We start from the raw sequence: 14,273 nt of genomic DNA, 5'->3' as shown, positions 1-14,273 counted from the left end.
CAGATGTTTTGTGATTATCGGTGTGTTATTTTACAATGTGGGAATTCTTCTAAGGCTTTTAATGCCCAGGAGATATTATTTTAAGTAAATCTGTAAAAGGTCTTTCCATAAGGCATATATGGAAAGTGAGTATGACTAAATATTCAGTGGCTAAAATTTTTAACTTTTCTCTTGAGTTAGGAAATCAGAAAGGCTTAGTTTCCTCTGTAGTAAAGGTTTTGGGTTTTTTTCCTTTTGAGTTGGTCGTGAGGTACATAAGTTGGACTGAACCAGTGTCTAATTTAGTTTTATTTAGCACAGTACATACTTCCAGTAAAGGTTTGTGTTGTTTCATTGTGCTTTGCCTAGTGATGGTACTTTGCAAGAATCTTACTACGTTCCGAGGCAGCTGCTTTTCTTTTGGCCTACTAACAGCATGTAGTCTTAATGTAAGATGCATCTTATTTCTGAATTTATTTTTTTGCTAGTTTTTATATGTATCTATCTGCCTGACAGAAATCTGTTGAGAATAGGTGCGTGATAGAAACATTATCCTGAATATTCCATATCTCAAGAATTGCATGTACTAGGATCTGTGGCTTTTATACTTCAGTTATTTGTGGTGGGCTTAAATTTTTTGCTATGTAGCAAATTGAGTTTCCTACACCACTTGCTGTCTTTTCCTAGTCTCTTTTTATTGTTACTACTTTTCCTTTGAAATAAGTTGAGTAACTTTTCATCATGCTGTACGTAATCAACCTTGTGTTTAAAATCTTAGCATACGTTGATTTAGAAATAAATGGTTGCTTTTTTTATTGTGGGATGGGCAGTTCTATTTAGAAAGTGTAGAAGTGTGTAAATACTGTCAGTGTATTTATTTCACGGAATCTGGAAGGTTTAGACTACTTTTGTGACAGGCTGTTTGGGGGATGGGAATTGTTTGGTGGGTTGGTTTACAATAGGTCTGAAATTATTAGACCTTTGAGGCTGTGTGAATAATTCACTGATCTGTATTTAATTTGAGTGGCTCTAGAAGAGGTTAATGATCAGGTGATCTAATGACTCGTAGGCAGTTTCATAATATGTGTCCAATAAAAGGGTCTCATTCAGCTTTGGGATCCCAAACTTTAAGTGGAGTGGTAGGTTGTGTAGTGTGAAGAGGCGGAAGTTGCTATCTGTCATGTAGGAAAGAAAACAGTGAGGATTTTTTTGATTGACATGTTGTGAAAATAGTCTTTTCTCCCACACCCCCAACCCCTCATTTTATTTTTAGGGTTTTCTTTATGCGTACAGTCTTAGCACCATCATTAAAACTACAATGAATCTCTACATGTCAATGCAAAAACCTATGACCAAAACCTCGGTGAAAGCTCTGTGCAGACTTGTGGAACTTCTGAAGGTAGGTCACTGGATGAAATTTTTTAATTTTATGTAGGCCTTTATAGAGGACATTGATCAAACATCACATATTAAATAAATATTAAAAAAAAACCACTTTAACCAAAACCCACTGGCTGGGAAGTGTTTTTGCATGCATGGCTTCTTGCTCAAGAGTGGATTTGGTTAGAGAACATATTTGTGAGGCTAGAACTGATTTGTATGTAACTTCTAACTGGCTTCCTTAGTTAGTGTCACAGAATGATTGAGGTTGGAAGGGACCTCCGGAGGTTGTCTGGTTCCGCCTCCCCCTGCTGAAGCAGGGCTGCCTAGAGATGGTTGCCCAGATCTGTGTCCAGATGATTTTTGAGTATCTCCAAGGATGGAGATGGCACAATTTCCCTGGGCAATCAACCTGTGCAGTGGTCAGTTACCCTCACAGAAGGTGTTTCCTGATGTTCAGAGGGAACCTCCTGTGTTTGTTTGTGCCCATTGCCTCTTGTCCTGTCTCTGGGCACCTCCAAAAAGAGCCTGGCTCAGTTGTCTTTGAATCCTCCCTTCAGGTGTTTATATACATTGATAAGATCCCCCACTAAGCCTTTGCTTCTCCAGGCTGAACAGTACCAGCTCTCTCAGCCTCTCCTCGTATGTGAGATGTTCCAGTCCCTTAATTATCTTCCTGGCCTCTCTCCAGTGTGTCCATGTCTCTCTTGTATTGAGGAGCCTGGAACTGGACACAGCACTCCAGGTGTGGCCTTATCAGTGCTGAGTAGAGAGGAAGAATCACCTCCCTCGACCTGCCGGCAATACTTTTGTCTAGTGCAGACAAAGATACCACTAGCCTTCTTTTGTAGCACACTGCTGGCTCACCTTCAACTTGGTGTCCAGCAGTTTCTTGCTTTTCTGCCAAGGTGCTTACCAGCTGGATGACTCCCAGTATATATCGGTGTATGGGATTGTTCCTCCCCAGGTGCAGGACTGCACGCTTCTAGTACATTTCCCAAAAGGAAGATACTCTGTTTTGAGATAATTTCAGAAAGCAATGGTGAACAGAACTGGACTATTTTAAAAAGCAAACCAAAAAAGCCAACAAAATTTGTATCAGTCCTAAAACTTTTTGACGCTCCTGAATAGTTTGATTTTTCTCAGTTTCTAAGGTTTAATTAAAATTGCTACTAACAGTAATCACGAAGTAGAAAGAATCTCTGTTTGCAGTGTTGATGAGTCACCCATCATAAAGCCAAATTCTAAAGACGACGATTTTGGTAACTACATGAACTGTTGTGTTTTGGGGTTGACTTTAGGCAATAGAACATATGTTTTACCGAAGAAGTATGGTTGTGGCAGATTCTGTGACACACATCACTCAGCATCTGCAGTATCAGGCTCTTCACTCTATTTCTGTAGCCAAGGTATGTAATTCAAGTTGTAATAATTAATCATCCTATCTAAGTGTCTAAAAAACGTGTTAATTTAAAATGTGAAGTATTTTTATTTACTTTTGCAAAATCTGTAGTGAGTCAATTACAATGTCATAGTCAACCTCTTTCCAGTAGGTCAGAGCTTTGCCCTAAAAACTGTACAGCATAGATGGTTATCTGTCTTTGACCAAGAATAGCTCCTCTCTTCCCTTAAACTGCTGCATCTCTTGTCGTGTTCCTCTTGTGTTCTTTTTAGTTTTTATTTCTAGTGATTTTCATAAGCTGACCTTTTGTTACTTTTTTTCTGATGCACATTCTTAAAGCAATCTGTTATAAGTCTAAGAACGGCCTGTTAGTTATGTAATCTTTGTCTGTTTGGTGAAATAGCAGTGGTTAATACATGATGGCTTACCGGAGACTAATGCAGACATAAGTTCATTGTTTTGCTGTGGGGTAAAATATCTTATGATGATGAGACACTGTAATAGCTCTGTATTATGTGTCTCTATAAATGAGATCAGTTTACTACCTGTTTTGCTTACCAAATCTTCAATTTCTGAAATCAGGGCAGATGGGAAAATGAGATTTTAGTATATCTGTTCTGATGTATTACTGATTGTTTTATTCCTTCATCACATTCAGCAGCAGAATTATAAAGGACATGCTATTGATATCAGTGCAGCTATTAAATTTTCCTTTTATTTGGCTGTAATCTCAATTTTATTTATCTGGCATCTCCATGTTTTCTAGCATAAGAAAAAACCCAAGTTGTACTTCCCGAGTGAGTTATATATCAGGAGTAGCGTGAACTGAAGAAGTTCCAAGCTTCAAGCTACTAAGAAAAACTGTTTATCTTCAAATAAACAGTTCACATATGTTTAGATAACTTTCATAACATTTTCAAATTATATCTGTAATTACATTGCAAATTATTTCTAAGTGCATAGAAATATGCCATAACTTGTGTATTAAGGGCTGACAAAGAGAACACATCTGTGAACAATACTTAGTATTTTGATGACTACTCAGAAAATATGTAAAAGGCAGATGCTGGTAAATAGAAGGGTTCATTAGTACTAATCTTTTTTTATCTGCACCATTTCTAAGTGGTGTAAGGTCTAAGGCATATACCTAACACAGATTTAGCATGTAAGGTTAGGAGCTTCATGTTGAGCATACTTTCTTAGAACTGGGAGAGGTTTTCTTTAACTCTTCCATGAACCTGTACATCTTCTGAGTTATGCTGCTACTCACAAATGTGTCTGACCTCAGCTTCTTAGCCAGAAGACTTGGTTCCCTTCATTTGTTCATGCAAAAGTGTTTGCACTTAATCTTTCTGATAAATAAGAGTTTGTAGAAAAGCAAGTTATCATTATTACCATGTTTATACGTCTTCTGGCAATTCAGTTGTAAACTGGATTTTGTTACCAACAACACAGGGATTAAAAATAATTCAAAACATGCAGCTTGCACAGTATTTGTCTACTGCATGACCTGAGCAATGCTCATGCTGAACTGCATGTATTCCAAGCGTATAGATGGGTAATACCACTGAATTGACAGAGTAAGTGAATCTGGATTAATTTAGCTCTGTTCACAAAACACGCTTTCCAAAAATACTCAATTTATGACAAATCCATAAGCTTTGGAAAGAACAAGTAAGCTATTGTTTTTGGGCTTAGGTAACTTTTCTCTGAATTTCTGTGTCTCTCTGTCAAGAAAAGAGTCATTTCTGATAAAAAGTACAGTGAGCAACGCCTGGATGGGCTTAGGTAACTTTTCTCTGAATTTCTGTGTCTCTCTGTCAAGAAAAGAGTCATTTCTGATAAAAAGTACAGTGAGCAACGCCTGGATGTCCTCTCTGCTTTGGTGTTAGCTGAGAACACCCTCAATGGGCCAAGTACAAAACAGAGGCGACTAATTGTTTCCCTTGCACTAAGTGTGGGAACACAGATGGTAAGTGCTGTGATTATTCCAGACCTTTACTTGCTTGGTATAGTATCTTATAAAGAAATATAATCTTGTCTTCTTTTGTCCCTCCCCTCCCCCCCCCCTCCCCGGCTTCATTTGCACAGAAAACTTTTAAAGATGAAGAACTCCTTCCCCTTCAGTTAGTTCTGAAAAAACTAGACTTGATCAGTGAACTTACAGAGCGGTAAGCAGTGGCACATAATACATAGAAGGCAGGGTAGCTGCCTGTCACTGGGGGAGCTGGATCTTCACTGTGTGATTTTCAAAATCTGGTAGCTGCATGCCGGTGGTTATTTTTGCATGTATTGTAGACCAGGGATGGACAAAAAGAATTCCAGAGCTAAGCCTGAAGCTTGCTGGTGTTTGGGCAAGTCATGTTTTACTTAACTGTTGCCAATTAGGTAATCAACTTCTCTGAGTGTTTAGAAATTCTGTCACGTTCTTGGATGACTTAGCTTTATATTAAGCTAAAGTCTTCCTCTTAACCCAAACCCAAAAGTTATGGGTTAATACCAGTCTGTCTGGGAGATCAGTCTGTTAGTTCGCATGTGACACCATGTTTTACTGCTGCTGTAGTTTCAGTGGACCCTCAAGTCATGTTGGCCATCTGAAAGCCAGGGGGATATCTGGGTTCCATTGCATACAAACACCTTCAGCAGATGACCCATGGGATAAATTTCTGGGATGAGTGAGCATTGTACACAGGTTGTATCAGGAGAGGCTTGTTTCTGTTCTTTGACTTACAGGAGAAACTTGGAATATATGTTTGACCTCTAGGCTACTAATTGCATGGTTTAATTCTTTCAGAGAAAGAGTAAACCTCTTTTCTAAAGCAGGTGCCTTTTTTTAATAAGTAGCCTAGTGGAAAATAAGAAATAAAAAGTTCTTTATTAAAAGAACTTTCTTTTGGAGGACAATGCATCTGGAACAATAAAGTCACCATGTAAAGCTTAGGCTCAAAAAGCAGTTGTCGTTAGTTTCAACACACTAAAATGAATACCACTGTGATAAAAGAATGGCTTCTTGCAATTCTGTGACTAATATGTCATCTCTTATTCTAGAGTTCGAGCACAATGTGACTGTTGTTTCTTATACTGGCATCGAGCAGTCTTTCCAATCTATTTAGATGATGTGTATGAAAATGCAGTTGATTCTGCTAGACTGCATGTAAGTAATAATGTTAGCAACTTAGTTTAACAAGCCACTGTAGTGGGAAGGATTCAGAGGAGAGGACGAAGCTTAGACTGAAACTCTTAAGGGGAAAAGCTCAACAAACAAAAAAAAGTAAAACCCAGGCAAAAGTCACTGAGGCAGAAATTTCTCCTTAGTCTGGAGGATGTAAAAGCAATCTTTGTTGTAAGTCTAATTAAAGTATATCTGTTGATTGCTCTAAAAATCTTAAGTTGCTCTTCTTGATACTGGGTCTGTGTCTCTCTTTGTTCTTCTCTTCATTCATTCTGAATTGAAATTAACACCTTTTGCTAGACTTGAACATTAAATGCCTTTGTTCCACATTGTGGTTACATATTTCTAAAGCACATATCACTAAGTTCAGTGATGCTGTGTGGGATAGTTGTCCTGTAACTTTTATCCACCCCTCATCTCTTTCCCCCCTCTTTGAAGGATGAAGTGTTTGCTGCAGAAATGAATCATGCTTTGGCATACTAATCCTAATAAAAATCAATCATCTGTTCCAGTGTTGTGTGTGCCACGGTCAATTACAGTACTAAAATGAGTATAGTGCAAGGAGTTTCAGATGAAATGACTAATAATTATGACCTTCCAGCAAATGGATTAGTAGCAACTAAATACTTCAGATGAACACATTAAGGACAAGGAGACTTCAATGGGGTTTACAAAGTCTATTTTTAATAGAAGTGGGAAGACTACTGATTTTGATTTGTTTGTTGGCTTTAAACGCTATTTGAGATGCTTGTCATCTTGAGATGCTGTCAATCTGTTGGTTAAGCATAATAGTTTCTTTTTTCAGTATATGTTTAGTGCACTGCGGGACTGTGTACCTGCTATGATGCATGCAAGACACTTGGAATCTTACGAGGTGCTTCTGGAATGCTATGACAAAGAAATCATGGAACTGCTCAATGAGGTAATTTGTTGTGAATAGAAATTAAAGGCAACACTGTGCTTGGAATATCTTACAGGCCAGCATCTATTGTACCAAACTTAATATGATCTGTAAAAATAGCACAAAGACCTTTGAGATTGAAGTATTTTAGTAAGTGAGAAAGTGTTCACTGATGATTTTGGTTATTTAAGACCTGTTGTTAATGGTATCTGTGTTGGCTGGGAACACGAAAATACTGCAGTCTAAATTGTGTAAGTTGCAAAACCTCAGTTACCAGATTTGTCTATGCAGACAGAGGAGTGCTTTTTGTCAGATTAGCTTCTGCTTGTATGAATGCCTAAAATAAATGCTACTATTCTTAGCGTGTGTTGATGGCTTTTAGTAGTGAAGGCTTTGTAAATGTAGTTGGCTTTTTTAGTGAATTATTATCTAGAATTATGAAGGATGTTTGACAGAGAGAAAATGTGAATTCAGATTTTCCAAGTCCTAGGTTTTAACCTTTGAACCACTCTTTGACTAGTTTAAAACCAAACATTACATATTCTGCAGAAAATCAGGTGATTTGCTTATTGCAAGAGTCTTCCTTACTGAGTTAGGTCTTATTATTATCTAGACAGAGAACCCTAAGCCTAGTTCCCCTTAAGATGAGAAGTGAGAATACTAAAGTTTAAATTGTGTTAAACTCCTATGTAGAAGTTTTAATCATGTACAGAATGGCATTAGGTAGCTAAACCTTTACTTTTTCTGAGCTGTATAGCTTTTTCTTCCTATTGTGTACTAGAACAAGAACACGGGAAATAAATATCCTTCTGTTTTCTAAGTATTGATTTACTTTGATTTGTGTGACCTTGCTAAAGCAAAGCAGTCTTCATTAGTCTGATCAGTCTTTTGAGACTTTAACAGAGATGTTAGTGCTGCTAACAGAGTATTGTAAATGGACACTGAAAAATCACGTTTTTATTATTATTTATTTCCCTGAATAGCACTTGCTGGACAAGTTATGTAAAGAGATAGAAAAAGACCTGCGCTTATCAGTTCATACACACCTGAAGCTGGATGACAGAAACCCCTTCAGAGTTGGTATGAAGGATCTAGCTCACTTCTTCTTTCTGAACCCAATACGTTTTTTCAATCGATTCATTGACATAAAAGGTGAGGAGTTACACATTTTCTTGATTCCGTTACTTTCATCTCTGTTACACTTTGGCTTAGTGTATCTTTTCACTTCTTTCCGTGCTTCCCTAACTAAGTAGTAGTATTTTAGTTCATCCTTCTATGTGTTTGCAGCTTATGTAACTCACTATTTGGACAAGACCTTCTACAACTTAACAACTGTAGCTCTTCATGACTGGGCCACCTACAGTGAAATGAGAAACCTAGCAACTCAGCGCTATGGTTTAAGTATGACTGAAGCCCATCTTCCCAGCCAGACTCTGGAACAGGTACAGTGCCCACAGGATATGAATATAATCTGTTCCATTACATTGTCATACTAGCTAGCTATTCAAAGGGCTTTGTCATTGAAGTAACAGTACCCAAGAGTAGAGAACTGTTTGGGAAAAGTGACCTTTAATTTCTGGTTGACTTCTGAGACAGGATCTTTAACAACCTTTGGAGATAACGCCAGCATCAGTCAATTTAATGTTGGATTTGTATCATTCATTTTTTAACGTAAGACTTAATAAAATGAAATCGGGTATACAAAGTCAGAGGATGTTTTCTTGAAAATTTAGTATCAGCAATGTAGCAAGCAGTACATCTGGAATACAGCTGTCACAAGTCTGGAATGACCTTTGGTTGGTAGGTCTTTTCCCTGGTTTATTACTTGCTTCTCAGCAGGTTCTTCAGTGATCATCAAGAGGAACTGTTTCACAGGCTGCTCATCAAAGACTTTGGGACATCTGTGCTTAGCTTAATAGGAGAGTGACTCAGAGCCTCCTAGAAACTGCTAAACATGGTTACATATAGAGTAAAGTTGTAGTTTCATCAAGTTAATTGTGGAGGCGTTCACTGTTACAGGGTTGGTGCAAAGGAAACACAACTTGCATATTTCTGAAGACTTTCCTTCAAGAGTTTTAGTATCTTCAATATTTTTGGCAGTTAGCTTCATTCCCTCCTTTGGGTTAGCACATTGGTGAGAGCTCTTAAAAATACAGCCTTTTTTTTTTTTTTTTTTTTTGTAACATTCATGATGGCAGTGCCTTCCTAAGTTGAAAGAGGTTGTAGAATTAAGAACTGTAGCTGCCTTTTGGTATAAAAGTGCTGTGGATTTGTTTCTATTTCTGGCTTTGGCTTTCTCTTGGCAATATTTGGCCATCATATTGTTATAAAGAATTAAATAATTTCACACCATCGGTTTCATAACATTCATTCTGGTGCGAGCTTTACTTCAAAACAAAGACACCCTATGCATCATTCCCTGCCAGCCCCAGCAAAATCCTGATAAAAACCTTGGCACAACTGAAAATAGAGAGGATGCTATTTATTGTATACACTCTATGCACAGTGATACCAAAGGGACTCCTTAAAGCAAAACAGTTGTAAAATTTGTGTTGTAAATACAAAACTTCAGTCTTCTAGACAGGTTGGTCAAAACGGTGTCAGAAGGTAGCTACAGAAGGTGTTCTGTAACAATCTGTGTGTCTGTAGAAATCTGCAAGGCAAGATTCCATTTTCTGGAACCTGAGGACAACCAGATCTCCATTTTTTTTTTTAATTTTTTTTTTTTTGTCAATTGGGGCTTGTAGAATAGACTGGACGGTTCCTTACTTTTGGGGGAAGCTGGAAAAAAACAGGCAGAGGTATAAATGTTAAAACATGAGCTGAGCCTTTTTTCTTATCTAAGCATTACAAAAATTGTTGAAAGATTCTTCATTTTGTGAATCGAAAGCATTACTTTCTAAAATGCTTTCAAATAGCTACAGAAATAGTATTTGTGTGCCTTAGTAGTTAGGCATGCTGGTAGTTCTTGAGAATTACTATAATACCAATTCTCAATAGATAATATTGTTTCAGGGACTGGATGTTCTGGAAATCATGAGAAATATTCATGTTTTTGTATCTCGCTACCTCTACAATCTGAATAATCAGGTAAGGTATATCCCGTTCTTTTTTTTCTGGATTTGGGTCTGATTTGAAGGCATTGAGAAATGTGGAGTATACATGTTAAGAAAACCCCAAACTGAACATACGTAATACTAAGCTGTGAAATAGCTGTTGCAGCTCTAGAAGAACATCTTTGGAGATGCTATAGATATGTTTCAGAGTATGATCTCTAAGCATATGTGGAGCATGGTGTCCCAGTAGGATCATTCCGTGTCAGATATTCCAGTGAAGCTTGGAGAAGGCAGCAAGGATAATTGGCTGCTATATAAGGACATACTAAGTACGTGATTTTTCAACTTGAAAAAAAGAGTATCTGAAAATGGGTTATTAAAGAGATGAAGCAGTGAATGAGATGGAGAGCAAGTACAGGGAACAATCCTTTGTGGTTTCTCACAATGTGAGAATGAGAGGCCCACTAGGAAAACAAGCAGCTTCCTTAAAGAAGAGGAAGTACTTGTGTTCGGAGCACATAATTCAGTAGTGGAGCTCATTGCCATGGTATATAGCGGGGCCAAAAGTACAAACAAGTGCCAAAAGAGTTTAGACCAGTTAATGTAGGATGTAGTTTTAATAAATACAAGACTTGGGGTGCAACATCTGCCTTGGAATTGTTGAATCACCCACTTTGCAGAAATTGGAAGAACCTACCAGATAAAGTTTATTGTATGCATGCTGTGTTTTCTTGGTGGTTTCCCTATCACTTGTTATTAGCTGCTCTCAGAAATAGACTATGGATTACCTACACTGGTAATTTATCACGGAATCAGTTTTGGGTAAATAACTTTCTTTTTCTTGCATGCCACCTCCCCCCCACCCCCGTCTCCCAGATCTTCGTTGAAAGAACAAGTAATAACAAACACTTGAACACAATCAATATCCGACACATTGCTAATTCGATTCGAACTCATGGAACAGGAATCATGAACACAACAGTGAGTATCTTTTGCACTGCTGTTGGATTATTTTTTTTTTAATAGCACACAAAAGTCTCCAACCTCTTGCATCTCCTAATAGTTTATTTGGTTGTGCAGTTTTAATAATGTGATAATAATGTTCTGTGTGTATTAATAAAGCAAATCAGTTCTTGGACATGATACAAATCAGTATCGCAATCTCTTGGGACTTAACGCCACTTCCAGCTGTTACATAAAAGTTAATGAAGAGATCTAAACACATCAAAGAAGATATAGGTGTTCTGGTGGGACTCCAAATTTCATTAAAGATTATACTACTTAACTGGCACAGTAAAATATTTTGATTTCTAAGATGCCTGCTTAGATTAGCATGCTCTAAGTTCTCCTCATTGACACGAGGTAGACAGATAGTTTTGCCGCGGTTAAAGCAAATCTTGAAGAAATGCAGTAAGTTCCTCTTGTAATCATTAAGTTTAAGAAGCATCAGCTTTTCGACTTGTAAAAGAAAAGCTACAGATTTCTCATCATTTATTGGAGGACTGTGACTTCTTACTGCAATTGTTTTGATGATGTCTGTAGCGTAGATGGTCATTTTAACCAGCCAAAGGCATTTACCTCTTTGCAAGGTAGATAAGGGCCCTTCCTGTGGCCTGCCTACTGCAGCATGAATGTGTCATGGTTCTCAAGTTTGGATATGGTGCCAAAGGTATTTTCAGGCTGGGGCTTCTTTCTACGTCTGCTGTTTTCTTTTTCCTGTTCTTCTGGCCCTATTAAAAAAAACCAACAAACCCAACAACAACAATAAAAAACCAAACAAACCCCAAAACCCCCACACCAAACAAAAATAACCCAACTTGCTGAAATATTGAACCCACTGTCAAGTAATTTAAAAGTGGAAATTATTAGGAAAATAAGGTTTTTGTGGTTTGTTGCGCTATTGGAAATAACTTTGCACTATTCTTCTGAGAGTAGGGACTTCAGTTACTAAAAAAAAATGCAGTTACTTACATTATTTCATGGTGATGTAGATCTGTTCACTTCTGATTTTGAGTAAAGTTATTTATGCAGACATGAGATGTAACTGAGATGTGTAGGGTGGAAGTGTGCTTCTGCCTTATGAGAAAGTGTTTCAGAAAACTTTGAGGAAGTGAAAAGGTTTGTCAGGAGGTTATGCAGATTCCGCAGCTTGACTGAGGAAGTTGAGCTTCTTTGCTCTTTTCAACCTGAAAAGTTTGTATTGCTTCAAAAGGTCAGTTACAAGATATTCCAAACATAAACTAATGGCTTTGTAGGGCAGGTCATTGAACTGAAATAGCAAGCTTGTCCCTTGGTCCTTCTGCCCTTCCTGAAAGAGAGCAGGCCTTCCAGGAGAAGGGTTTTCTTAACTTTTTCATTTCACTGGTTTAAAAGAGTAAAGTAGAGAATAACAAATAGAAGTAAACTGAGTAGAGGGTTTCATATTCCATATGAATACAAATTACTCGGGAATCTACTGAAAACGGGTTGCTAGATATGCTTGTTACTTTGCTAACTTTCTTGATTTGACTAGGGTTTTTTTTCCCTTCTAGGTAAACTTCACTTACCAATTTTTGAGGAAAAAGTTTTATATTTTTAGCCAGTTCATGTATGATGAACATATCAAATCCAGACTTATCAAAGACATCAGATTCTTCAGGGAAGTCAAGGATCAAAATGATCACAAGGTATAGTAATTCTTGAAGGATTGAGAGTAACTTGGCTGAAAAGTGCTACTTTCACGTGACTGAAGGTGTACCAAACCATAACAATCCTATTATTTAAATGTGTATTTCCAGAAAAAATGACAGCTTTTGTCCTAGCAAAATGCAGTGTTAAAAATGTCTGTATTCAGAATGGCTTTGTTTCATTCTGGCTGCTCTGTAAATAGGAGGTTGGCTAAAATAATTTTCTCAGTGACCTGAAAACAATGATTTGATGGAGCCATAGTCTATTGGAGGTTCTAAACTTTTGGTCCAAATCACGCTTCACAGTTGTTGTTAGTTTGGAATAATAAGATTATACAAGTTTAATCCAAAATGATGTAAACATGTAACACATATTCCAGTATGTGAAGTTTTGGGGTCTAGGGTCTGATTTTTTCCATGCTGGAAAATAGATTTCTCAAAAATGTGAGACAGTGTATTTAGTAAAATAGACTGTCAGCTTCTTTGTATGTCAAGTACGTATTTCTTTTAGGAATACTTTTTCATTCACAGTTAACACTTGTATTTCACTTCTCAGCTTGCAAAAGTGAATTAATATAGAGAGGCAGGTGTATAATGTAAAAAAAAAACCCAATCAAAAAAACCCCCAAAAAACAACAAACCACAAAAAACCCAACTGTAGATGTTAGGTAGGAATATGTTACAAATAGAACTGCATTGACATGGTGGAAAAAAAAATTAAGGATAGGTAATTATTCTTACAAATTATTCTAAAATATTTTTCTAGTATCCCTTTGAAAGAGCAGATAAATTCAACCGCGGCATCAGAAAACTTGGAATAGCCCCGGATGGACAGAGCTATCTTGACCAGTTCAGACAACTCATAAGTCAAATCGGTACGAAATCCTATCTAAGACAATGTTATAAATGTTATGAAATAGAAGAGATCTTCATCGTCTAGTAACTGAACTTTTAGCTCAGGCTAAAACTAGATTTAACACCAGTTGGATGGAAAGTACTTCATTTGTATGCCATGCAAAATAAATGCTCTCATTTAACTACACAGAAATGGCCCTTGCATATCTTAATCTAAAATATAGCTACAGCTTGCACATATGCCTGTTTCCTTTTAAGTTTTTCTTTTCTTTGTGACAGAACTGACTTTTACCCAGATTGAGTGTATTTCCCAGTAAAAAAACCAGTATTCTTAAGTTCATTTTTTTCAGAAAATAGCCATATATCCAGCTGAAGTAGCTTTGAGTGATGCATAATACTACAGTGGTATTTGCAGCCATTGATGCTGTGGATGTGCAGGACTGATCTGAACTTGGAAATATTTAATGTGCCCAGTGGAAACAGTTTGTACTATTTGGCCCTTATCCTATCATAAAAGTGAACACAATCCTGCTAGGTGATGCATTTATGATTTACTTCTCTACATAGACTTTTGATACCAGGGTTCAATGTAACTTTTTTAACTTGGCTTTCAGAACAGTTTCTTTGTGAGAACTACATGGCAACTTTAATTTACACTTCAGAGCTTGTAGGAGTTATGAAAAGTGTGTGTATTTATGTAATTATGAATTGCTTCCTTGTTTTTTCTTGTTTTTAAAGGCAACGCTATGGGTTATGTACGAATGATAAGGTCTGGTGGACTTCACTGCTGTAGCAGTGCGATCAGGTACTTCCACAAATATTTCATTTTTCTGTTTTCTTCTTCTCATTCCTTTGCTCCTTA

The 14,273-nt window shown here is 37.2% G+C and overlaps 1 protein-coding gene and 1 long non-coding RNA gene across 2 annotated transcripts in view; one reads left to right on the top strand and one right to left on the bottom strand.

Annotated features, from left to right (window-relative positions):
* Positions 1-14,273, top strand: part of WASHC4 (WASH complex subunit 4) — a 40,640-nt gene that overhangs the window by 17,927 nt on the left and 8,440 nt on the right. The window contains exons 15-27 of the mRNA XM_056338928.1: positions 1,253-1,378; positions 2,661-2,768; positions 4,587-4,733; positions 4,853-4,932; positions 5,810-5,915; positions 6,739-6,855; positions 7,818-7,986; positions 8,122-8,276; positions 9,850-9,924; positions 10,767-10,871; positions 12,422-12,556; positions 13,323-13,431; positions 14,150-14,216. Of these exons, the coding sequence (XP_056194903.1) occupies positions 1,253-1,378; positions 2,661-2,768; positions 4,587-4,733; positions 4,853-4,932; positions 5,810-5,915; positions 6,739-6,855; positions 7,818-7,986; positions 8,122-8,276; positions 9,850-9,924; positions 10,767-10,871; positions 12,422-12,556; positions 13,323-13,431; positions 14,150-14,216 (1,499 nt within the window). The remainder of the gene's footprint in view (positions 1-1,252; positions 1,379-2,660; positions 2,769-4,586; positions 4,734-4,852; positions 4,933-5,809; positions 5,916-6,738; positions 6,856-7,817; positions 7,987-8,121; positions 8,277-9,849; positions 9,925-10,766; positions 10,872-12,421; positions 12,557-13,322; positions 13,432-14,149; positions 14,217-14,273) is intronic.
* On the bottom strand, positions 9,302-12,239 carry LOC130149379 (uncharacterized). The gene is made up of 3 exons (XR_008821893.1): positions 11,862-12,239; positions 11,469-11,620; positions 9,302-9,615 (listed from the first exon to the last, which is right to left on the bottom strand). It is a non-coding gene; the product is annotated as an uncharacterized LOC130149379 (long non-coding RNA).

The sequence above is a fragment of the Falco biarmicus genome, chromosome 5 (genome assembly GCF_023638135.1).
Source record: "Falco biarmicus isolate bFalBia1 chromosome 5, bFalBia1.pri, whole genome shotgun sequence".
Taxonomy (NCBI): domain Eukaryota; kingdom Metazoa; phylum Chordata; class Aves; order Falconiformes; family Falconidae; genus Falco; species Falco biarmicus.
Note: the sequence above shows the minus strand (reverse complement) of the source record. Positions and strands in the feature narration are given on the sequence as shown.